Below are 26,569 nucleotides of genomic sequence, written 5' to 3'. Positions count from 1 at the left end.
TTTGTAACAGTCACCCAGTCCAGAGGCCGATTTTAGAAGTAGGAGACACATGTTGTAAAGCTTCTTTATCTTAACATTCCAAAAACGACTTAAGTAATACTAAATAAAATCATTTGTGCATAGTGACAAATTTTAGAAAAGAACACATAGAAATTTCGATGCATAAAAACACTGGTTAATGCCGTTGCTTGGAGAAGCATCCCGCAGACAGCTCACCCTGGAGGGCCCATCTGGATTCCATACCCACCAAAACCTGACATTCCAAGAGAGGCCCAGGAATAAGCTCCTCCTTAAAGTCAGGGCCCTGCCTAACCCAACATTAGAAAACATTCTCTTCTATTATCTCCAAATTCCTTCATTTTTATGTTTAGATATTTAATTAGCCTGGAATTTATTTTTACGTGTGGTATGACTTGGAAATAAATCCAAGCTGCTTTATTCACCCTTCAAAACAACAAATCTAGACGAGGTCCTATCACTATGCCCACTCACAGCTGAGCATGTGGAAGTTCAGACAGGAGGTACCAGGCAGCAGCAACACTGATGCTCTCGGCCGAACCTGTGTGATTCTGAAGCTCATGCTGTTAATCCTAGCTATGTTTTAAAACTGCACAGAGGAAAGACTGGAAGTAAATAAGAGGCAGTGTCAAGGCTGCTTAAGTGGTGGAGTGAGGGGTGACACTCTTTGTACTTCTGATATCCCCAAATTTCCAGAAGGGATAAGTTTACTTTTATAAACAGAAAAAAATCTAAGTGACGGTGAGCAGTGAGCCTTAAAAGAAACAGAACGTTACAACCGTTCAGGCCTTAGAAACAAACATGCTCAACCCTCTCTTTGTAAAGATGAGGACGCTAATGCCCGGAGAGGCTCCATGACTTGCCGGCAACACAGGAACCGTTAGCAGATACAGTGAAGCCCCAGGGCCAGCGCTCGCCATGCAGAGTTGAGGGTGGCAGGAATCTCCTCGCACCTGCAAGCAAAACTGCAGCGCCACTCAGGAAAACACAAGATGTGACCCATGAATCGTGACAAATCCACTTAAAAGGGGTTCATACAGTCTCAGCAACTTGTCAAGTGCTCATTTTCCATTATTTTCTAATATGCGAATTATACAATTATGATGCTGACGAATACTCAAGAACTTTGAGAACGAAAAGCAGGGTCCCTGAGTGCCCCTCCTGGCGGCGCTGAGAACAACTATGGCTCTGGGGCTGCCCGAGGCGAATGGAGGGGAGGCGCGGAGGTGATACATCTGGAGGGCTTGTATTTCAGGCCCTTGGTGCTAGTTTCCCTCGAACTAACCTACTGTCCACAAATATAAAAAAATGATGAATGCATTCAGATTATCTGTATATCAATACATCTGGATTATTCTGGCTGAAAGTGACAGAAAACCCAGCACTCTGGCTCAAGCCGGAGGGATCATCCCTGATGTGCACAACTCAACAGTCTAAGGTGCTGGCGCCAGACTCACCAGACACCGGCCCCCAGGGCTGAGGCCCGGACCCAGCCTCCCCCTTGGCTCTGACGGAGCCCTTCCCATTTGCATTTCTCCTGAGTTGCTGGGTATCAGCAGGTGGTTCTCATGGCTGGGGCTGGGGCACAGTGGGGAATAAAGGCAGGGACAGACTCACTTCCTGCCCTCCTGTAGCACTACTCCAATGGTAGCAAGTCAATGATAGAAACAGCAACCAAAACTGAACAAGAACATGCCAAAGACAGGAGGCATTCTGGAAAAAACGGGAAAACCAACCGGAACGGAGCAAGGAGTTCAGATACCAGGTCGTTACTCTGGACTGGGCAGTCAGTCAGCCTGGGATGGCCAAGCTGAACACAAATGACAAAACGAAACCAGCCGAGGGACAGGGGTCGGGCAGAGAAAGAGTGAGCCCAGAGGCCCTATGGCCTGGCCTGCCCTGTGTTAAGATATTCTACCCCCTGGTTTTGTTCATGACAATGTGGAAGGAGTCTGCATTTAACTGAGCAAATCTAAGAATCAATTCTCTTTCCAAAGTCTCCACCGCATTTTCACTGTGAAACCAACAAGAAAATGCTTTTTCAAAGGGAGACTGAGAGCCTTGAGAACATTATCTTCAAAGTGCAGGCGAGGCCTGCCCCTTGAGGCATAATAATGGGTTTAAAACATCCTCAGTAAGACCCTCTGGTGAAAAAATAAAAATGTCCAGTGCATATACATTTGAAAAAAAAAATGAAATCTCCACTTATGCTTATCTTGACTTTTCACCCAGGATCAACTGCTAAAGCACTTCTGTTTAGAAAGCACAGTTCATCCAAAATCCAGCTTGATTTTCAGGAACAGAGAAATGGAGGGAAAGAAAACATACGGAAAACATACGACAGTGGACAAATGAGTGTGTGAGCATCTGTCTGGCCTCGTCTGTGACGTAGGCTGGGACAACTCATTGAAAGCCAGTATTTCCTAGACACAGAGCTCCCTGCTGTTCAGGGGCAGCTGGCCGAGAGCAGAGGGTATTCACCCCGAGGGCAGAGCCTGGCTGGAAAGGTAAGGAGAGGACAGAGGTGAGGCCACACAGCCGAGGGTCCAGGCCAGATTGGCCTCCATCTCCGACACCACGACTGAGATGTGACAAGCAGTCTGTACCCAGGGGGCTGAACCACCTGGCTTCTGCGAGCTGAACGCATCTTTTCCCTTCTAGCAGTGCCAGGCCAAGGAGCCAGGAACACAAGGATGCCTTCTGGTTCTGAGCCACCATGCCTCTGCATCTGGTCCCCTGTCCACCTTCTCTTAATCCCCCACGCCTCTCAAGTTCAAAACACAGACTCCCCTAAATTGCAGTCAGCATTTACTCCTACTTGTTTATTGCCCACTCAGTCCCCTAAACCAAGACACCAGCAGGGCTGAGACACGCAGCAGGCTGAAGGACCAGGATAAGCCAAAGCCTGAACATGGACCTTTCTGCCTTCAGAAGATGGGAAGTGTATTACAGCCGACTTCCCTGCTCCTCAGGAGACACCAGGCAGCAACTGAAGCTCTGACTTCCTGGAGAGGAACTCAAAGCAGCTTGTGCAGCAAAGCTCCACCACACCCCGCTGTGCTGGGCTCTGAAGTTCACCGGAGGCCGGAGCGGGATGTTGTCACGGGTCAGGGTGCGGCTCTCCAGCGTGGCTGCCCACCGGGCCACTGGCCCCCTGATGCCTGGCCAGCGCCACCCTCGCTGTGTTGGCGCCCAGACAGAAGCCCTGCAAGCGGGAGATGGCCTGCCAGGCCTCGGCCGGGTCCCGGTAGTGGAGGAAGGCCCTGCGCTGTGGCCCCTGCCAAGTGAGCCGTGAGGGCGCTGCGCCCCGTGCGCTGAGGGCTCGCTTCAGCTCACTCACCCGGGCGTCCCGGGGGAGGTTCCCGACGTAAACAGTGCTGGACGGCACATCCTCCCCCTGCAAGGAGCCCGATTCCAGCGAGGGCAGCTCCCGCGGGCTTCTGACGGTGCTCAGGGCGGCCCGGGCACCCGGAAGGCTCCGGTGTTTATCCTGAAGGGTGACGTCCTTCCCGGCCTGCTCCTCTCGGCAGCGCAGGCTTCTGAGGACTGGCATTTTCCCCATCATCTCACAGCTGATCTGAAAAAGCAAGGCAGTTCCAGCTACTCTTGAGGCGTCCAAAAGGGACCATGACTTGGTCACAAGGGAGGAGAAATCAGTCACTCAGGGGCCTCCTGCCCCACATGCTCGTGGAAGCCTCCGTCCACTCAGGCCAGCCATCTCCATCTGCCACTCTGCGTCTGCCAGACAGGCCGTGGCCGCTGGCAGGAACCGGGCGGCTTTCTCCATTTTCCTGGCAGCCCAGAAGGCAGACAACCAAGGCTTCCTACGCAGAAGGCGAAGAGCTAGGGACTTCCCTGGCGGTCGGTCCAGTGGCTGGGACTCTGCCTTCCAAGGCAGGGGGTGTGGATCTGACATGCCTCACCGCCAAAAAGCCAAAACATAAAAGAGAAGCAATATTGTAACAAATTCAATAAAGACTTTAAGTTCACATCAAAAAAAAAATCTTAAAAGAAACAAGAAGGGGAGGAGCTAAGATCACTGGTCTGAGGGTTAAAGGGTCACAAAGGGCAACCGCCCTGGCGACCCCGGGATAATGGGGCGGTTTCTGCTTCCACACCCGTCTCCTCCCCAACCTACGCCTTTGGGTGGGATGAGGTCTTTAATGGGGCCGTGGGGATCTCCTTCTCAGCCTCCCCCCACCCCCCACCCCCCACCTCGCACCCCTTAATTGAGGGCCAAACCCATCCAGACCTCTGGGAAAAAGCACAGACAAGGCGAATGTGAAACAGAATGCTACATAGAGAACACTTTCTAGCGAAGGGTGATCAGGCTACAAAATAACGAATCCCACACACAATGTTACATCTCAAAGAGAAAGACTTTTACACAAAGGACACTTTTGGCTTTTTGGTCAAATGGATCAGCAAGTATTTCCTGAGCACCCATAGCGATGGAGGTGACAGAAGAGCCCCAATACTCGAGGGGAAGCCTGAACAGGACACCCACGGCTCCGTCCTGTGGCGCAGGGGGCACTGGGGGCTGAGCCCGGGGCAGAGTGGTTCATGTCTCTTAAGGAATCCCAAGGCAGAAATGAAATAGAAAGCCATGCTTAGTTCTTTTCAATAATTCATTCTTTAGAGATGCTTTCTGTCTTCTGTTTGGGGCACAAAGCATGTAAATGATCAGTCACCAAGGGAATTCCCTGGCAGTCCAGTGGTTAGGACTCCATGATTTCACTGCTGAGGGCATGGGTTCAATCCCTGGTTGGGGAACTAAGATCCCACAAAGCTGTGCAGCGTGGCCGGAAAAAAAAAAAAAATCAGTCACCAAGAGGCAAGCAACGGTCCAAACACGGGCTTCCCACAGATGTGGGTACATGAGAACACAGATCAGCACACAAGGTGGACAGCTATAATTTTTCTACGAAAATAGTTCAACTAGTACCAGTGTTCCCAATATACTCAGAACCCTATGTAACTTAGGGCAATGGTTCTTATCCTTGTCGGGGTGTCAGGGACCCTGAAGAGAAGCTGGGGTTCCCTCCCAAGGGCTCTGCCACAATTCTCTGTACAATTTCCCAGCAGCTGTTCATGGACCTACAAACCGCAAGAGGCACACGGGTCCCAGGTTGAGAATCAATGGATTAGAGTAAGATTTAAAGAAACACAAACACCTAAGCACGGCACGTATCTTCTCACAGACCTACAGGCTCCTAATCCTCATCAATTTTGTCCTGGTTCTCTCTCCCAGCGCTATGCAGATGATGCTCTCCACCGCAGCAAAGCCTTGCCTGGGGGTCAGAGCCCTCCCCAGCCAGATGCTGCCCTTGTCCCCGGCACAGCCAAGTCAGGAGCCTTGCGGGGGGCACCCGACCACTCGGGTCTTCAGAACAGAGCACACTCCTAGCGCAAAGAAAAACTCCCTCCTTCTCATGTTTCCCATTGTTGAGATACAAAAACAAAAACCACGTCTATGCCACTGAGACACCCACAAGATGGAGCCACTCTTCCTGATCAAAGGGGATCTGCCTCCACTTGACCTTCTGCCATCTCCTGAACTGACTCATCGGAAGGTGGTTAAACTCACAGACCAGTCCTCCAGAGGCTCCGGTTCCCAAAGAATCCCAAAGACAATGCGAGTCTGGCCAACCCAACTCCCTGCCACGTCCCTCTTCTGCCTTCTTAAGGAGGTCAGATTCTTGCATTCTTTCAAAGTATCTAGGAGTAAATTTAAACTGGTCATAATGAGATTCTTGGGGATTTCTTAAGTGACTGGATCTCGCATTGAGAAAGAATGATCAAATTTAAAACTGTAATTACAATCAGAGTAAAAGTGTGACTACGTCCTTGTACGAGAGAACTAAACGTTACCCCAGTCCAAGCACCAGCAGCGAGAGCCACCAGGCCACATCTCCTGGGAAACACCGTGCGTCCACTGGGCCCACTGTGGCCAGATGAGCACCCCTGAAGTGCCCAGTGGACCCACAGGGCTGCCTCAGGCAGAGGTGCGTGTTCTCAGGAAGCCTGACCCACGGGGTGAGGCTCCACGCTCAGGCAGCAGAAATCCACCCTAAAACGTGTGTGAAGCAAACACGCATCCTTCTGTGCACGTCCCCGGGAGCTACCTGATCCCAAGCTGGCGCACATACAAACTGCAATCAGCTGCAGGATAAGGAAAGCCTTCCAGCACACACTGTGAACTGAGTCCACAGCACCGCCACGCTGGCACACACCAAGGGATCTTTGGAAACGGAAACACAGAAATGCGAGGCTTTTACGTAAAACTGCTCGTCCTGAGAGCGGTATGTTCTTTGGAACAACAAAGCCCAGTGTCAGCTCCCTCTCCACGCCACTCCCACCCCGTGTGCTGTAAAGGACAGAGCTCCCTGACCATGAGGGGGTCTTTGCCACTTTCCCAGCCATTTGCCACCTATATGCTCCGCATGGGATGGCGTAGGTTGATGGTGGCCCTGCAGCCGACAGGCTTCTGAGAGCCCAGTGGACGGGCTGGACACCCACATGGGACCCACAGTGCCGCTCTCTATTTTTCCTGGCTGGTAATTAGGAACATTTGTTAGGTTTTGTCTATTTTCCATGTGAAATGAAAGATTTTGCTTGTTAATCAAGCAAAAAAATGTATGCCCTTCTGTAACTAATCATACCACTTAAAAGGCAAGTATAAAGCAAAATTGATTTTTTCTGTACGCTACAATCACTTTTTGCTGAAGTATGCAGATGGCAGTCGTTTATAAATATATGTTCCCTTTAGAGATTAAATTAAACCTGTCCCCTAGAAATGCTCGCTACGTCCAATACAATCAGAAATCTGACTCTCGAGGCGTCTGCTGCCAACCCAAGAAGAAGACACTCGGCTCTAACCTCCCTCCACCACACGCTGGGGTTATGCTCTGGGATAAATTGCTTTTCTTTCTGGTTCTCACTTCACTTGACCAGAAGATAAGGTGCTTGGGAGGGATGATGTCATTCTATAACGCCAGGATGTGCTGGAGCAGCTGCCGGCAAAGTTAAACAGAAACATTGGAAGTATTTCTAATGAGAACTACAACTTCCATAAAAACCACGTTAGTCTCTTGCAAGACTTAGAAGGTGGGTAGAGGAGACCCACTGTCTGAAGTGACTGGAGCTGGAAACAGAGTCCATATCAGATCAGTCTATTATTGGCTGGGGTAGTACTCACATTTCTTGAGAAGCTGGAGCAAAGGCTGGAAAATCAAATGCTGTACAGTCTTTGTGTATTAAGAATGAGTTTTAAAAAAAAAAGCATCACATTTTGAACCTATTTCAAAACATTTCATCTGGGAGGGTTACAGTGTTTAGAAGAAAAAGGGGATTCCAGATATTCCAATGATAAAGACAAGAGGCAAATTCCTAGAGTCTGATCCCTACATGACGAGTCTATGGGTAGAGCATCACAGAAGGATTTACCGGTATGTGCCAAACAAAGAGCCAGCCTGAAACAGTACTATAACCCAGCACTGAACTGCCCCCACCACCTCCTCAAATCTTCAGTGGAGGGCTTCCCTGGTGGCGCAGTGGTTGGGAGTCCGCCTGCTGATGCAGGGGACACGGGTTCGTGCCCCGGTCCAGGAAGATCCCACAGGCCGCGGAGCGGCTGGGCCTGTGAGCCATGGCTGCTGAGCCTGCACGTCCGGAGCCTGTGCTCCGCAACGGGGGAGGCCACAACAGCGGGAGGCCTGCGTACCGCAAAAAAAAAAAAAAAAATCTTCAGTGGCATTAGGGACTTTGTCCCCAAAGTCAATGAAAACGCACTCTGGCTGCACACATAGCGAGGCCAAGACAGAAACCCCAGGGGCTGGAGAGAGTCCCTGCCTTCACAGGACCCATCCCTCTGCACTGTAGAACTGAGAACACAGGACCCAAAATAAGAAATGGCCTTTTACAAGCTAGGGATTCTTGCCAAGGCCTCACTAACGATTAGCATCCTTCGGGAAGAGGATGAATAAGCCAACGTCCCGATGAGCAGGCTGAGATGTCTCAGGAAGCTGTGGTTGAATTTGGTTTCCTTTCATCTCAGAGGGATTATATTCATCTAACACAACTGATAACCTAATTTGTTGCTTTCTTTATATTTTTCTTGTTAAAATCTGCAGACTGTAACCACGGCTATTCTCCAAGGCAACCAACTCTCTCTCCCTGGAGAGGCCCCCAGAATCCTCCCAGCCTGCGCTGCAGCTGGCCCTCAGCTATGAAGTGCTGGCCCCAGGGCACCTGCAGCCTCGCTGTGGCCGCCCCCGTGACGTATCCTCCCCAGACCGTGTGCTCACCTCTGAGCACAGCCACCTCGCTCCCACGGCCTGTATGTCAGTCGCCATTCAAAGGGAGGCTGTGGGCCTGAATTCTGGGGAGCCCTAAGTTCTAAATGTCCTGAGGGACGTTTTAATAGTCATGAAGGATGCTGCGGCCTTCTCCCTGGTGTTCAGGGTGCACGTGGACGGCCCCACACCCCATCTCAGGGTCTCACGTGCTCCCCTCTGCTGTCCTCAGGGGCTATCCTGGCAGGAGCACAGGTGTCTGTGGGGAAGCCCTCAGGGTGCAGTGACAGCACAGGGCTCATCCTCGGAGGTGGATGCTGCTGATTCCCACGCCCACAGGAAGGAGGCCTGAAGCTCTGGATGACTCAGGTTTAAGGAATGTGAAACATGGACAAACATGCTAATTTGACCAAGAGTTTCAATCCAAACAGAGCACTTCTCCAGTTTTCTCAGTAATTCTGGCTATTGACCAGCAGATGGCATCATAACCTACAGGTTGGCTTCTGGGGTCAAACTCCAATTGCAGACCACTCTGCGATACAAGCCACTGCCTGTTCTGGGGATGAAAGTCACCATGGCATCAGCTTACGAGGGCTTTGGGTACTGCCTCCTACCCAATTCAGTTCCGCATGGAGATGCAGACGGCAGTTAAGAAAATCTGGGTTTGCGAAAGCAAAGACTGATGCTTAGGACGATGCAGAGCTGCGACGGCAGAAGACAGCTCTCAGGAGTGAAAGCCAGCTGGCAAACAGACTCAAGGCATCAGCTCCCCTAGTTGAGTTGGTCACTTCCCGCTTCCTACAGCTGCTGTCGTGTAGAGACCTTGAACCCTGCCTGCTCGTCAGAACCAGCAGGTTTGCAAAGCAGGTTCTCCAGCCCATGCTTGGAGACTGTGATTCAGAAGCAGAAATGTTCAGAAACTCATGGGTGACTCTAACGCACAGCCATGCAGGCTTGGGGACAGCTGCCATGCCAGACAGAGAACGCAGGGAAAGAGGAGGTGCCTAGAGGCCACGGGCCGGCGCTGGCCGCGCTCCACGCCACGGCGACCCACCTTGGACCACACAATTCCTGCTGGCTTGGGGCGCTCACACCCCGTGGTGATGACTCGAGTTGGAGTGAGAATATAGTCCACGGTGAGGTCGTGATCCTCGAGGAGGGTTTCAGGTATGTCGACAACCTGGTCAAACAGAAGCGGGTGAAGGAGCTGACAGGGATACGGCCCCAGCTGTGTTCGCTGCACCACTGGGTGGAAGTATGATGTCCCCCAAACCCGTCATGGGCAAGGCCGAGCTGCTGCACCAAGCGAACCCAGCCTGGCTGAGCGACGCCATGCCCGACACGGCAGGGAGTGGAGGCAGAGACCCTGCCCTGCCCCACCCTGCGTGCTCAGTGGGCAGGAGTAGCTCTGCTGGCCTGTTCCCAGGAAGCACCTGGCAGTCGTGGACGATGGTGACCACTGGCGTCTCCTGGCTGACCGCTCCCATCGACACCATCATGGCGTATTCAAGGTCGGCATAACCTTCTCCCTTCCCAATTCTCCAGCCTAAGAACAACGCAGAGAATCAATGTCTCCGTGGGGTCTGGGGAACCACGCAGGATTACGTTTCTCATCGTGGACTCAGAGGAGTTACAGAGGAAGAGCCACACTAAGTGGGTACAGTGGTTAACACACAGTGAAGTGAGCTTGGAGCCTTTTAAACACAGAAACCTCTCCTTTACCAAGGAAACTGAGCTTGCATTTATGTGAGCTGTATGTTTACGTTTAAAAGTAGTGAAACAGTAGTTTTTAAAAACACTAAGAACAAATTCCTACTAAAGGCACATCTGTTTCGCCATGGAGGGAAAGCAGACAGTCTAAATCAGGGGCAGCACGGCCTCGCCTTGTAAAAGCACTAAGGACGCGCCCAGCGCAGCCCCACAGCTTGGAAGGAGGCGGTTTAAGCAGCACCAGCGCTAGTTTGCAAACCCACCAAGGCGGCACAAGGAAGGGGTTCGTCAGCTGAAGCTGAAGGACAAGCTAAGCAGGAGGAAAGAACGCGGGACGGCGGGCAGTGGACGTGAGCACGCTGCCGGCTACCAGCCGAGTCCAGTCACTCTCCTCGGTAGGACGCCCAGGCCAGCCCGGAGCTCTGACTTCTCTGTGACGTCAGCACCACCGCCAAGCGTGGAAGCGCCATCACTCACGCGTCCTTTAAGATTCAGACCTGACTGAGCTACTTCTACAATGAAAAGCCTTCAACCGTGCACGCAAAGCAGCAAGAGAAAGACAATTCAATAGCAGAACAGCAAAGGGTACAAAGAGTCCAGAGAGAGACAGGCGGACGGACAGTGAGCACAGGAGAAACGTTCAAGCTCACCCAAATCAGACGCAAATGAAGAGGCAACTCAAATACCACTGTTCACTCTCAGACACACAACCTGAGGTGGGATAATTCTAGTTATTAACAGGAGAAGAGGGAGAGAGGCGAGCAGATGGTGTGGGGGTGTGACGTGGGCACACTTCCTGGTGGGTAATTTGGCAACATCCATCAGGATTTAAAAACCCTTTGGTCCGGCAATTCCTCTCCTAGGAATCATGCCACGGATGGTCCTCAAAGGTACCCCCAGAGCATACGATAAGACTACACCTCACTCTGGCGCTATTTGCAAGGGAAAGACCGAAACAAACACTGGAGATCACTTAAATGTGTATCAGTCAGGGCTGATGAACAGGAGGCTGACCTCTGTGCTGACGGGCAGAGCCCTTGGAGACGCAGACGCTGCAGCAGCAGGGCACAGAGCACCGTCAGTGTGGAGACAGAACCAGGATGAACATGCAGCCCACACACAGGACACTCGAGATGCCTGTATCTCGCACCACAAGAGCTGATCCTTCTGCGGGCATCAGGGGACAGGCAGAGGGAAAGCGGCCAGGCAATGCTTTCTGTGCTATCCACATTTGTTAAACACATGCATGGTGATTTTGTTGTTTTAATTAGGGGGTTATCTAAACAGTGACAGTTACAAAACATTGTTTTCTTTTTCATACATCCTGAACTAGAAAAGAAAACTCCTGACGTCCTTTTAAAAGAAGAAATCTTTGCTAACTTCCCACTGCCAAAAGAGTACAGCCCAGTTCCCGGCATCTGGCCTCCGGTCTCTGGAAGGACAGCCCCGGACACCAGAGGGCCGTGCTACGTGACCACAGCACTCCCTCTCCGTCCTGCTCCGCCTGCCTCGAACACACCCGGCACGCAGGAGCTAACCCTGAGGCCTGCTCTGAGGTCACCCTGCTCCAAGCTGGCGAGTCCCTCCTCTGAGCCCGCCTACGCCCACCCCGGCTTCTGTTTCCAGCACTGAGCGCGTCGTATTGTAGTTCAGCTCTCATGTCTGCTCCTCCCACCCACCGAGGACCCAAAGCAGAGCCCACTCAGTGCTGGCCTGGCACGTGGCACACAGTGGGCACATGTGTGCTCATGTGTACCCATCCCTGAGGACACAGGTAAAGCATCTGTAACTGTGAATACACGGAAAACAGGGAATAAAGACCTGTAACATCTCACTCCTAAGCATCTCACACAGGAGCTCAGGGCAGGAGCCGGGAAAAGACTAAGTTCAAGGTGATGGTATTAAAGGCCAACGTTTACAACACGACGCTCAGGGTTCAGAACAAATGATTAGAGCACTGCTCGCCAACTGTTCATTTAGAAGCTCTACTGAAGGAAGGACTTGGCTTTGGCCGATTAACTTCCAAAGGGAGATCTGAGGATGAGCATCTCAGGACACTCTCCTGCCGGGCAGGGAGGAGAAGGCTCTCCTAGTGAGGCGGGGGGGTCCCGATCACACCACACAAGTGCAGCCCTGCAACGTGCTCACCCTGCTGCAGAACCAGCAGCTCCTTTCCAACAGCACCCAGCTGGGCCTGGGGCAGAGCAGGGCAGAGAGGCAGAGGCCCTAGGGCACCCCCGAGATGAGTCCTGAGGGTGGCTCGGCCCAGGGCAGAGGCTGGCAGGCTGACCCACGCTGTCCCTGCTCACAGGCTTGCGGGGTGAAGCTCCAGGCCCCAGAGGCAGGCTCAGGACACCCCGCACTGTCCAGGAGGCTGCTGCTTCACAACAAAAAAAAGCTTCAGAACCCAGCGTTTCTCCACTTACTGGAGGCTCTCCAAAACCAACTATTTACTGACGCACTGCAAATAAATTCAGCTCTAGTTCCAGTTAACTTAAGAACAGAGGGGAAATCTTTCACCACCTGAAGAGAGATTATCTCACTTTATTTTTCCTGTTATGAAAAGTGAAAATGCTGTAAAGGTGTTGAGTGGGGCTGAGAGTGGGAGGGACCGAGTTAATTCTTCAAAATCAGTGATAGATGCAGTGGTTATGCAGGCCAGGCACGCGTCCAGAAAGCTGATATTACTCACCATCAATGTCTGAAAGGCGACCGGAGCGCTGGAGGAACATCAGGCTGCAGGGTAAGTGGTCACATCCGAGAGTTTCTGTTCTTAATCTTACCTTTTTCAGAAACAGCCACGGACCCCACCACCACTAAGTCCACAAGGACCCTGGAATCCAAGCCCACGGGAGTGCTGTAGTTCCTCACGCCCTGCGGACAGACACGCGGCCTGAGAGCTCCCTGGCAGAGAGGCCACCCGTCTCATAACCCACAGGGAGGTGCACTCAGGGTCTGAACAACCTCCCGAGGGAAGCAAGCACGCGCACCATCCCACAGCAAACATGCAGCATCACGGAAGCGGCGGCTCAGGAAGACCATGGATCAGAACCATTTTAAGACTTCCCCACAGTTCTTCCCCAGGAAAGACATCCGGAGGGACTGACAGCACAATGACTAGGAGATTCATTTCATAATATTCAACAAATCATTCTCCTCCAAGAGGCAGGAGAACACAGTGATTAGAATACAGGCTCGGGAGTCACAAGGAACTGGGTCCAGATCCCTCTCTCCTGTGGCCGCAACAGGAGGAAACCCTCTGAGTTCCAGTCTCTTCCTCTGTAAGACAGGGACACCAGCCTTGCCTCGTCCGACATGTTGGAATGAAATGACAGCGCGCAGGTAAAGCGTCCAGCACGGAGGACACGGCCACTAAGCGTGTGTGACCTATTAACTCACTGTGAAACACTGGAGGCCTCGCTCTGCGTGAACAGCTGATCACTCCTAACACATTAATTATTCAACCAAAAAGCACCCAAAGCACACCCACTTTCGCTAACTAATGGAGGCCTGTGTGCAAAGCACAGGGAGGTTCCTGTGGCCGTGATTCTGACAATGGGAGACAGGGAAATCTCGGAAACTAGAGTAGGATGCTGCACGGCCAAGTACCCGGCAGCAGTGGTCGCTGGATGTGGTACGGTGCCCTGTCGACAAGCACGTGACAAGTCCCTATAGGATCGGTACCATGACTGGGGCCTCCCAACCATCAAACCGCAGTCATCGGCCCGCGGTGCCCCCACTGCGGGAAAGCGTGTCTTCCGTTAAGCTCACAGCGGCCACGCAGGCAGGTCTCTTGCCCACGGCCCATGTCCTCAAGCCTGTTTCAGCGGGCTTGGTGCCTGGCAGCCTTGGGGAGCACGCACCTGCCTGGGGTTTTCTGTGTTGTCACCTGTCAGGCCCCCCCTTCTCTCGGGGGCTCAGCCTCACCTGCTCAGTCTGACCAGACACCGCGTGAGCAACCAGGAGTCACCGTGACTCTCCAAAGTCCCGTTCTATTCAACCAAGAGGCACCGGATGGGCAGAGGGACTTATGAGGCAGTTAACAGACCTTTCCGTCTGCCCCCTGGGGTGGTTACCAGAACACTCCTGAGTCAAAGGGTAAATACAAAGACAACGATGGCACACACAGGTGGCTGGGGTGTGCCAGTAGCAGGGGGCTGAGGGACAAACTCAGAGTCTTATCTGCCAAGAAGTAAGGCTACATCACAGTCTCCTACAGTGACATGCACGGTGGCAGCACTTCACCACTAAGCTTTGGCAACCTGAAGGATCATCGTACTAAATTTGCATCTGCCTTAGACGTGGCTTTAAGAGTCTCTCTCTCCTTTGCCATTTTTCCTCTGCCACAAAGAAAACAAAAATCTTTGGTTTCCTCTACCTGCGCTCTGTCATTCTGAGGTTCAGGGCCCTGGATATCTTGATGCCTTGATGCCGGTATCTCATGATATAACAGAGCCCAAACACAGTTCAATCTCTTTGCAAGTTCAGCTGTGAGAGCTGGTCTGGCTTTACCCTGGCCGGGACCAGCCAGTGCTGGCACTTCACAGGGCCTCCTGGCAACGAGCCCCATGTCGGTCACCCTTCAGAGGGGAGTGGGATGCTGTTAAGGGTGACACAGACCACTACACCAGCACCACGGCCATGTCTGACCTGGACCTCAATACGTGGAAAGAGGCCGCTCTTACTGCCCGGAACCTACCAATGATAACAGATCACATTCCCTGCCAGCTCCCGGAAGTATGGGCTCAGATCTGTGGCCACAACCGCCAACGGCAGCGGATCACGGGGTGGGCACTTTGAACACTGACCAGAACCAGGGTTATCTCTTATTTTTCTGCATTTATCTTCCCTTTGTTCTTTGTCCTACATGTATTTTATCATCTTACTTTTTTGATGTGTATGCCACGTCAAATTCTCTTTTTGCAATAAGACAGGTTATCAATAAATAACGATAAAGCATTCACGTTTTATGCACTAGACTTAAGTGGAAAATCCCTTTTTAAAAGGAATATCTTGATGCCTTATTTCTTCTTCCCACCAGATTAGGAATCAAGTGACCTGGGGTCAACTCTAGAACTCTGAAAAGTCACCAGATTCTATTTCTTCATCTATAAAATACTAGACAAATTCCATTATAAGGCACTCTAATGTGATATTTACACACTGGTTTTATGGCATTGTGAGGCAGTGAAAAAAATCATATTGCTAAATCACTAAAGCCATTATTACTTTAGCACTTGGTGAGGCAATTTCCAATTGAACATATTTTGGAAATTCTACCGTGTCCCCATTTGCTCTGGTGGCATCTGAGAAAATGCTATAGGGCACTGAACAGCATCAAGAGTTAACACCAGAGGGCGTCAGAGTACCGTCAAATTGGCTTTCCCTTTTCTTTTTTAACGGGGGAATTTACTATTTCTCAGCTTAGTGCAAGAGAAAAACCGAGTTACAGGCAGTTTTTCTGCTTGGCTCCTATAATGACAAGACTGCTGAATACTTAACATCACTCTTCATTTGGCTTTGTTAAACACAGATTTCAACTCTGGCGGATTTACACTGTTCTAACTCACCAGAAGTCACGGCTGAGAATGGTTCTTCCCTGTGGCTGGTGTTGCTTCTCAAACTTACCTGAGAGGTGGCACATTTTCTCAAGATGTCTTTAGTTGCTCCGGGGGGTGGTGTGATCTTATTAAACAACCCCGTTCTCAGTCGTGGTGTTGGAACCAACAATGTTTTTTTGCTCTTTTAAAAGAAAAGACAATCAATAAATTACAGAATTTAAGATGGGAACTTTCTTGTGTATATTTTTAACATTTCAGGAACAGAAGCAAGTTACTATTACCTGCATTTTTGGGTGTGTGCCAAGGAGATGAGTTGTTTTGGAAACCCAAGTGAATAATGCAGGGGGCCGATTTTCCTTAGAGCAGCTGCACTACCCGCCTCAGAATAAAGGGGCAGGGGGGCTGTAAAACTTGCTGACTCAACTCCACTTGCCATTCAAAATGCTTACAGGTGAAAATGACAATGCAAATCCTGACAAAGTCTGTTCTCATGAAAACTCCAGCCATAACCTTCCTGTACCTTCTGCTCCCAGCATTAAGCACTATCCAGGTACAGGGAGGTTTTATCTTGAAGCTGGCATTACACAGTCACATTAAAAACATTACCCCATCAAGCACTTATATCTAGTTTGCTGCTCAATAAATCACAGTCTGAGAGATCAGTGCTCATTACAATTAGTATTTTATATTGACCTGTGTTGATAACCGTCTTCTTCTATTAAGTTCTCAAATATCTACTGCGAGCCCCAGGGCAGGGGTTTTCAAAGTGGGGGCCCCTGGCCAGCAGCATCAGCAGCCCCTGGACACCTGTCAGAAGTGATCAGAAGCCCTGTGGGGCCCAGCAACCTGCTTTAACAAGCCCACCCGGTAATCCTGATGTGCAAGAAAGTTGGAGAAACAAGGCCCAAGGACACGGCTGCAGATTATAGAGGGGTGGGCCAAGAGGCAATCACAAACTTTTCATGTAAAAAATCACGTTTTACTTTTTGTGCAGGAGATGACAGCCTGAGACCAATAAAAGACCTATAAAAACAGAGCTTGGCTTATTTAACCCCAAGAAGAGTATTTCAGCAGAAGTAACGAGTACGTGCTACTCTCCTTTTGAGTGGGACAGAGGTGGGTGATTTTATTTGTAGTCTCACCCCTTGGCTGTACACCAGAGCGCCCCGGGGAGCTCTGAGAGTCACCAATGTACAGTTCCGCTCGAGCCTGACTCAGAACCGGACACTGCCAAGAGTCTCCAAAGCTCCCCAGGGGTGCTGACTTACAGCCAGTGTGCTCAGGCCCAGGGATCTCAAAGTTCCATCAGGGCGTTTACTATGAATAGGTTCTAGAACCGAATGAAGGTCTGGGGTCAAGCCTGGGAAGCTGTGCCCCTAGGTGTGATCTGCGGCCCTGTGCATCACTATCCTTGCCTGCCGAGGTATGCACTTTCCCACACAGGATGAAAGGCGCCCGCAGATCGAGGATTCTCAGGAGTTGTAGGGAAACTGAGTCGCCACCCGAGGCCTGCTGGCATACAGCAGAATCCCACAGACCCCGCACTGCCAGACGCAGCTCTATACTCACTGTAAACGGTGTTTGGTTTCAGCAAAACAACATCAGCCATTACATTAAATGAGTGCTGTTATCTGCATTTTACTGCTTTTATAGTTTTGTTTATATGTAATTTACATGTTTACTTTGGTTTTACAGTCACATAAGATCCTGAGCATTATAATTTATGCCAAGTTTTATGTTTACACTTATTAAATTATAATAAATTGAAGCAACCCTGGGGGAATTTTTCTTCTTGAAAAGGGGCCTATTATATCTAAGTTAAGAAACACTGTTCTAATTCATATATTTTGGGGACTCATTTATCAGATCTCTTACTCATGGGTTATCAAGTTTCGAGGAATTACAGTATTACAAATGTAGCAGATGAGGTATATTGTAATCATTCGCTTCTGCAGAGGTACATGAGAATTGGGATGCCTCAAAGTCACGGTTTCTCTTTGCATTCAGAGATGTTCAGGACTTCTGACTGACAGACAACCGAAGAGTCTGGACTGTCCTGGAAAAAACAACTCCAAGGACACCGTCTGCACTGGAGGGAGTCGGGGCACCATCTTCCCAAACGTGGACTGTGCGCATGTGCCAGCCGCCTGGGGAAGGTGGGCCGCTCAGGAGCCAGGGCTCAGGCTCGGGGAATGGGATTACCTGCAGCGCCAGCAGCCGGACGCCTTCCAGCGGTTTATCAGGGTCCACTTTAACTTCCTGCGTTCTGGCAAAAACCTCGAGGTCTTTGATGTTTTGGCAAGCCAGATAAGAGCCCTGGTTAGGCAGATAGACAGAAGTGCACTTACCTTGAGGACGAAGAAGCGGGCATTTTTCTGGGGTGCGTCAGGGTTGACTTTAATGGTTCTGGCCATTTTGAACGCCTGCAAACGTGGGAAATGCTCAGCGGCCTGAGAAGCACCCTGTTTTTAAATGCAAGTGCACGTTACTAAGAGGCCAGCACCCTGGGCCACCCTCAGCCTGATGCTCCAGCATCTCCCCCAGACAGGCGCGGGGGCCGATTCTGAGACCAGGTCCGGGGTCACCCGAGGAATGTCTAAGGAAGCAGCCAGGTAGCAAGGGCTGAGGAGCCGGCCTCGCTGGCTGGGGCTCCCTCTCAGAGCACGTCGCTCCTCAGGAGCCAACTGTGTGAAAAGGCACCACAACAATCGAACGCTTCCAGCCAGGAGAAATATTTCACTCTGTACCAAACGGGGAACAGTAGCGTTAGCACCTCCTCCCAGCAAGATGCGACCCACCCACCAACGCTGCACAGAAAGGCAGGAGGTGCTCGAGAGTGAAGGTGAAGTGACATGAAGAAGGACGTCTCAGAGCATAAAACACCCCGGCCGCTGGTTCAGATTTCACACCACTCACTGTTCACTGAGTTCAGACCCACCGTGAAGCAGGAAGGGAACTGTACTGCCACTGTTACTCATTTAGGGGTATCCTGCTTTCATTGCGATCGCTCCAGGAGTGCCGCAGTACCTTGAAGTTGGGAATCCTGTGATGAACAGGCCGGGGAAAATCAGCTAAATTCCGCGCCTCCATGTAGTCCCAAATCTGCCCACGAATGTCCTCTTTGGAAACACCTATGGCAGTAAAGGGTGTGACTGATAAAGCCACAGGCAGGAAGCGCACGGTGCAGCAGCCCCAGGGCCCAGCGCCGCCCGCTCCCGCTGCACCCCCAGCTCTGCCCCGCCAGACAGAACCTAGGGCTTCTGATCCCTACGTCGAAAAACTAGGGTCAGTGGTAAGTTTTTACACCTCAATAAACTGCTATAGTCCAGACACAGTGTAAATTCAACGTAACCCTAGTGTTTAATGAAGCTAGTTCTATGAACCTGTAGCGGCGGGAGAACACATGCAACCCAAGCCGTGGACCCAAGCATTCCTAACTCCTCACGTGGAGAGACAAGTTCTGCTCAGTTACGGCTCCGTGATCTCACTCTCATTCTATCGGTCTTGAGACAGCTATGATTACTTCACTCCTGCTGTAAGTCCTGTTGCTTCTCTTAGACCTAAGTGATTTGTAACCCAGCTACTATTTTGGATTACCAACTACAATCCCCTTTATTGAGGGACTCTTTATTCTAGACCTCACTTTGGTAATGGATTTTTAGGCAACAAGTATTCCTTAATGACATGATTGGGAATGTCCTAAGAAAATCCGTATCAACCATGTGCCCCTCCTGGAATGGAGAACTATGAAAAGCAGTTTCCAGTTAAGCAGGAAAAAATAAAATCAGCACATTCATATAAACTATTTTAAAATATTCACTGATTTTTTGTGTTTCTTAGTCCGAAAGGATATCCCTGGACTCGTACAGAAGTCTGTTTCAAATCACTTTGGTGTGATGGGGCACCTCTCATCACCCAGGCGGGAAAGAGGGGCAGGTGTCCTCAGTCTCCCCTGCGTGAGTGGAGGCTGCGCAAAAGTGACACAAGGGAGCAGCCCGAGAGCTGGGAGCCACCACCCTGGGGGGTGGGATGCGGCTGGCAGCTGGCTTCTCGCCATAAACATTTAGGAATTGTGTGGCTTTGAGTCTTGTGAATAAATTACATTTTAAAAGCTTAATTCTTTTGCAAATGGAGTTTTAAAACATACGAAGGCATCTATAATGAAGAGCCTCTCTCCTCACTACCTGCCGAGTACCAGGTCCCTTCCCCCGAGACAATCAGTGCACCTATCTGTTCTAGTGAATTCTTCCCCAGGCATCTCAGACTTCTCCCTGGAGACACTCCATTCTTGCCCTCATCTTCTTTCCCTAAGAGGGTGTGCTATACATGCAGCTACATATACTGCTTTGAACTCTGCTGCTATTTACTTACTATCTTGCAGCCTGGTCCATATGGTATACAAAAGCACCCTCATCCTTTTCTGCAGTTGCACAGTTTTCCACGATGGGGGCAGGTCAAATTTTACTCAAGACTGATAGGCAACAGGTGGTTTCCAACCTTGTTACTGATGTATATGCCTTTACAGTCCTTGCCCATTTTATAGCGATTTGTTAAACCTCTACGTGTAGTTTTAAGGTGTTAAGGGTCAAAGCCAAAGGTTTCCACTGCTTATGCCCACAGGCTAGACACAGATTCCCTTGGAACAGCACCCATACCAGGCCCTTCACAGCCAGACCCCAGAGCTTCCGGGACTTCCTGCAAACACTGCTGTGCTTCTGAACCACTGCAGGAATCAAGAATGCAGACTCGAGGGCACTTAGGGGACACGCATCTCCAAAGACGCAGGCCAAGACTAGACTACTGTTGGCCTGGGTAGGGCCATGCAGGCAGTTTCCAGCACTTGGCTTGTTCTTTCCTGCTGGGAGCTCTGCATTTGCTGGTCTCTGCTGGGAAGTCTGTTCTACTCCCTGTCCCTCAGGCAAACCCTCACTCTTCAAGGCCCAGCTTCGGCACCACCTCCAGGAAGTCTCCCCTCCACGCTGTTCCAGTGCCCTGAGGACCCCTGGCACAGGGTGTGGAATGAGTTGTAAAGCTCTGCTGGCCACTTCAGCCTCATCTCCTGTCACCCTCACATCAAATTCAAAAAGTGGCCCAACCATGTCGGCCCCTAGCCCCACACACCTGTCCCCCTGTCTTTTTCAGGCCTTTGTACCTCCTCTCCTCCCTCCCCTCCCAGGTTCTCCCCCTCCTCTCCCTTCAGGCCTAGCTGAGACGCCACCTCCCCCAGAAAGCATTCCGCGTGCTGGGTCACAGACAGACGTCCCTCCTTTAGGATCCTCCCCCCTTGAGGAACCCAGAGCACGCTCACTGCTTGTTTTTTCAAACAGAAACCATTACATCGACACAACTATTAAAAGGCTACTACATTTATCACTTTCACTAACAACCCAGATGTCCAATAATATCCCCAACACTGTGCACAGTGCTGTGTGGGACACAGAGATGTAGGCATTGGGGCCCTTGCTCCAGAGTCAATAAATCACAAACATCCGAGTGACTCCCATGTAGAAAGCAATGGGCTAATTGCAAGGGGAGGGAGAGAATAAAAGGGCAGGTTCTTGCCCTTAGAAAGTTACCAAAACATGGGAAATAATTAGAATAATAAAAGGTGACATATATTAATGTGAGAAATGCATGAACCCTGTTCCGTAACTGCCCAACAGGTCAGCCTGGGTCTCGTTCTTTCTGTCTCTAGCCCTGAGGTCACTCCTGGCATCTCCAAAGGTCTTTGTCACCATCCCACTGAACTATCGGCACCTGTTTACTGTGCTGTTTCCATGCTACCCAGACAGTAACGGAGGAGTGGATTTATTCACGGTTGTCGAACCGGGGTTGAACAGACCCTGGGGCACCAACAGCCTTGGTAACACCTTTGCCAGGCAATTCTGCAATCAGTAACCAAAGCTCAGGGGCTCTGGGGCGAGCCTCCCCAAGGCCTAGGGAAGGGGCTGGGACAGCCTAGGTCTCGGAAACCATCCGTTAAGAGGTCTGTGATGCAGCACCCCAGGGTTTAGGTTAAACTGGCTTCCAGTCGTGCCCCTGCCAGCAGCTGTGAGCCCCGTTTCTCCTGCTGTAAAGAGGACGTGATACGGGAGACACATCTCACGGGGACGCACGGACAGTACCACGTACCCAGCAGATAGCTTCCCTTCCTCTTCCCACCTGCTCCACTGACAGTGTCGGGTATCCGGGTCCCAACCCGCCGCAGGTTCGACCCCGCACCCGGCTCCGACCCCTCTGAGACCCCGCCCGTCCCTCCACGTCCCGTCTGCCCAATCCCCGGGGACCCCTCCGCGTCCCCGCCCATCTCTCAGCGGCCCCTCCGCGTCCCCGCCCATTTCTCAGCGGCCCCTCCGCGTCCCCGGTCCGTCTCTCAGCGGCCCCTCCGCGTCCCCGCCCGTCTCTCAGCGGCCCCTCCGCGTCCCCGCCCGTCTCTCAGCGGCCCCTCCGCGTCCCCGCCCGTCTCTCAGCGGCCCCTCCGCGTCCCCGACCGTCTCTCAGCGGCCCCTCCGCGTCCCCGCCCGTCTCTCAGCGGCCCCTCCGCGTCCCCGGTCCGTCTCTCAGCGGCCCCTCCGCGTCCACGCCCGGCTCTCAGCGGCCCCTCCGCATCCCCGACCGTCTCTCAGTGGCCCCTCCGCCTCCCCACCCGGCTCTCAGGTGGTCCCTCCGGCGGCCCCTCACCCGCCCTCAGCTCCATGGCGACGCCGTCAGTGCGCGACACCTCCCCGAGCGGAGTCCGGCACGAAGTGACGACACCTGCGCGCGCCCTCCAGGCGCCTGCGCACTGGCCTGGGGTGGGGGTGGGGGCGGTGGCGTAGCCGCGGAGGCTTGGTGGGAACGTTCCGCGGCGCGCATGCGCATGCGGCTCCGCGGGCCTTGCGAAGGGAGGTGGGCGTCGGGCCTGAGGGTTTGTTCTCTGAGCAGGCCAAGCATAGAGCCCCTGCTCCGACGCGCGTTTGCCGGGCGCTGGGGAGCTACCAAGTGAACAACCCCTGGCCTGTCGGAGCCCACTGCCAATTCAAACACAGCTACCTCCTCTTCTATTCCCCAGAGGTCCCCTACTCCGGGAAGCCGGCCTGGATTGCTCCTCCATGCCGCAATCCCTCTCCTGTGAGACCCTACAAACGTTAAATGCCACAGTTTATTTTCTGTTTCCTGACTTCCCCCTGCATCATCTACACACACACACACACCCCTCCTAAAGTGCTAAACAAATAAATAAATAATTCTAATAACAAAGGCTGGCTCCCGAGAAGCTATAAGATTCCTTTCCCCCTGGGGAGCCGCTCTGCTTCATTCGGTCCTTTACAGGCCCCCTAGGGCCTCCCTTGCTTATCTTCACCGTGAGACCCGCTGGTCACTTTGAGGCAGGATGGTGATTCCAAGTCTGGTGTATTCCCTGGGGCTCAGAACACACATCCCACAGTCTGCAAATTCGGTGAAAAACATATAGCCTCCTCACCTCTTTCTCTCCCTGCCCTGTCCAACAATCAAAGCCCTGTCTGCACCTCCCAGAGAGCAGTCGCTTCTTGCAGGCTCTGATAATGAATCTTTTACCCTACCGGGTTAATTACAGGCTTGCAAGTTGGTGGTATAAGAAGCTAAAATTTCATAGACATTGAGTCATGTGTTCAGAAGTCATGCCTTCGTGCGTACGCTATTGACTGTGTATATATAGTTATGAAATTACATAAATGTATGTTTCCATATAGACTATTTTTATTTATATAGAAGTTTGTATTTAACTTCTTAAGTTGACTCTAATTTCCAAGACGCTAACCCTAATCTTAAAGAGGCAGCAAATTAATGGGTTAAGAGATCCTGATTCTCTCACTTGTAGCTGAAAATTTGTGGTTACTTAAGATCTCTAAACCTAAGTTTCCTCACCTGTAAAATGGTGATATTAATAGTACCTACCCCAAAAGAGGATTAAATGAGATGTCACAGGCAGAACATCTTGGCACACAGTATGCATGCATTATATTTTCCCTTATTTATTAGGGAGGAAAGTCTTGGAAAAGTCATACATTCGTTCAATAAACACTTCTTGTGCACTATTATGCCCCAAGGTACCCTGCAAGGCACTGGCGCTGCAGAGAGAAACAAGACAGAGTCACCAGCTGCCTGGACAGGTAGGACATGTGTGGCAGACATGAGACTGCTAAACAAAAGTCAGCTCACCCATCTGCCTGGGCACAGGGAAGACTGAACTTCCTGTCCCTGGGGTGTGCTGGGGCCACATGATCTGTTCAGGCCAATGAGTTGTGAAAGGAAGTGACATGTGTCACTTGTACACTTAATTCCCAGGGCAGAATCTGCCTCTCCTGCCCCTGCCAAGGTGACAGGAGAGGCAGCCTTTGAAAACCCAGGCTCCTGAGTGACACCCAGCTGGGGTTGGCTCAAGATGAAGTCAATGAGACTTGGGTTGTTTGTTACTGCAGCATACACCAGCCTCAACTGACTGATACACTGTGTAAGCCAACCAATTGCATAGCAACATGCATAAGGGCAACTGTATAGACAACTGTATAGAACTGGCATGAAATGGGCAGCAGAAAGAGGTATGCAATTGACTCTCTTTAAGAAGAAACCTGTGTATATCTTTAATATTCTGTTTCAGAAACATCTACAGTACTCTATTGGATTTCTTGCAATTTTGATGGTATTAGTTGTGGTGATGCTTGAATTATAAAGATAGATAAGCTCCTTAGACAATCAGCTTTTGGTTGTTGGTTTTTTAAAACAACCACAAGTTAATGTGATAAACTCCATGGTTGTTCAAGATTGTTTTCCAGAAACTTCCAGAACACAAGGAGAGGGGACATTGGGCGCCAAATTAGGCCCCCACATTAATGTTTGCAATACGGAAACCCTAATTTCCTTCCATGGAAAGATGTTTGCTCTGTGTCACATCCCTTTTAAAATTTCCAGAGTAACAAAGGTGGTTTTCTCCCAACTTTTTTTAAATTTTGAAAAATTTCAAACTTAGAAATTGCAAGACCAATAAACAACGAATACCCACATACCATAGGTTCAGCAATTGTCCTCATTTTAGTACATTTTATATAACTTTCTCTTTCCTTCTCCTCTCTGTCCACACCCTCCCCCTTGGTTGAATCTTTTAAAAGTTGCAGAGATGATGAATATCAGCTCTAAATATTTTGACATGCATCTTTTAAAAACAAGACATGTTCTTACTTGACCACATATAATTATCACACTCAAGAATTTTAACCTTGGGGCATCCCTTGTGGCGCAGTGGTTGAGAATCCGCCTGCCGATGCAGGGGACACGGGTTCGTGCCCCAGTCCGGGAGGATCCCACATGCCGTGGAGTGGCTGGGCCCGTGAGCCATGGCCGCTGAGCCTGCGCGTCCAGAGCCTGTGCTCTGCAACGGGAGAGGCCACAACAGTGAGAGGCCCGCGTCCCGCAAAAAAAAAAAAAAAAAAGAATTTTAACCTTGATAAAAAAAGATTATTACCTAATACACACGTGATATTCAAACTTCCCCAGGTATTCTCCTCTATTAGTGTTTTAAAAAAATTTCCTCCATCTAGGATTAAGTACTGCATTTAGTTGTTCAGTTTCTTTCATCTTTTCACCAAGAACAGTCCTTACCCCTGTTATTTTGTTGTTTATGGTGCTACCATTTGTGAACGGTGGTTTGGACAGTTTTCGTCAGGGACACACTTTTTGTCCTGGAAAAAATTTCTAGGAGTTGGATTGCAATGGATTTCTAAGAAGCAGCATTGGCTCTGGTGAACTCAAGGGTTCATCAGATCCCAAGTAGCTTTTGGAAGCCTGAGACTGCTCTCATTCCTGGTCCCTTTCCCTAAAACCTCATGAGCCCAGGAGAGAAATGTATTGAAAATAGTGAGGAGAGACACAGAAATCCTTTCACTTGTCTAATCTGTTGTTGCTCAAAAGCAGAAGCGGCTGCAGAGGTGTTTTAAGTCTCCCTTAACTTTGGTTAAAGTTAAGGGTTGTTAAAGCCAATGTCAGGCGCACACATGCAGCTCAAACATTTTTGATGAGTTCCCTGAAACTCACGCCACACATCGGGCAGAAAGACAGCTGTCCTGGGAAGACACGAGGAGAGCAATTTGTTAACAACTCGGGCAAAACTATAGCCAGACTTGTAGACACCTAAGAGGCGCAGGTTTTATTTGCTTAAAACCTCAGCGAGTCTCCCTAGAGGGGATTTCATGCTCCCCAAGCAGTTTCAAAGACATTTCTGTTTCCCAACACATCATGTTCTTGACACATCGCAAAGCTATGGAAAATGTTTTTTCTTGATCGACACGCCGCGCACAGTTTATTTACCTTCTCTCTCAGAGATTTTGAACTTTGTTCCTGCCATGCAATGCTAAGGTGTATCCATAAGGTGTCAGCACCTCCATTGTAACCAGAATGGTTGAGTTTCCCCCCCACCCCCGCCCCACTATTTCAGGAGTAGTTCCCTGATGGGCCTCAAGGTGGCGCCAACACCACAGGTCCGCCCGAGCCGCCTCCAGGTGCAGGAGCCCGCGGCGCCCAGGCAAGGACTTGGTGCGGTGGGGCGCGGGGCCGGGGGTGGGGGAGTGACTTGAATATCTTCTGCCTTTATCGTCGCTTATTATTCTACTAATGCACAGGGCTCTCTGGGGCCCGATTTGGCTTTCGGCTCACTGACAGCAAGGTCAAGAAAGGAAGAAATCAGCAGCCCCCAATTCAAAATACCTTGGCAGGAAAAAGAAAAGATCGGAAACATGGTTTTTGCAAAGTCCAGGTGTGTGTAAGGTGTTGTTTTAATAACCTGAACAAACATCTCTCCCGGAGTCCTACCGAGCGGAGAAGAAACCTAATTCCAAGGGCAAAGGAAAATGTCTCTCTCACCTTTTCTGTCTTGATTATAAGGAGTTTTTCCCCCTCCCATCCCACTTTTTTTTTTGCGGGGGGGGAATAATTTAGGCCATTCAGCCTAGTTCTTTTCAGATGTCATTGGTT

General features: G+C 50.7%; 1 protein-coding gene across 7 annotated transcripts in view; it reads right to left on the bottom strand.

Annotated features, from left to right (window-relative positions):
• Nucleotides 1–2,813: 2,813 nt before the first annotated feature.
• The window catches only part of MTHFSD (methenyltetrahydrofolate synthetase domain containing), a 30,377-nt gene continuing 6,621 nt past the window's right edge, over nt 2,814–26,569 (bottom strand). The window contains exons 1-8 of one of the 7 annotated variants that reach the window (XM_082607670.1): nt 22,265–22,334; nt 18,611–18,714; nt 17,932–18,045; nt 15,651–15,764; nt 12,806–12,896; nt 9,746–9,858; nt 9,367–9,492; nt 2,814–3,595 (exon numbers count right to left, since the gene is read on the bottom strand). In XM_082607670.1, the coding sequence (XP_082463796.1) occupies nt 3,119–3,595; nt 9,367–9,492; nt 9,746–9,858; nt 12,806–12,896; nt 15,651–15,764; nt 17,932–18,045; nt 18,611–18,714; nt 22,265–22,280 (1,155 nt within the window). In that variant the 5' untranslated portion in view covers nt 22,281–22,334 and the 3' untranslated portion in view covers nt 2,814–3,118. The other 6 variants (XM_082607671.1, XM_082607673.1, XM_082607669.1 and 3 more) reach the window with 6 other exon arrangements.

Source organism: Mesoplodon mirus, assembly GCF_964341445.2.
Source record: "Mesoplodon mirus genome assembly, chromosome: 19".
NCBI lineage: Eukaryota > Metazoa > Chordata > Mammalia > Artiodactyla > Ziphiidae > Mesoplodon > Mesoplodon mirus.
This window is presented reverse-complemented; position numbering and strand designations above follow the sequence as displayed.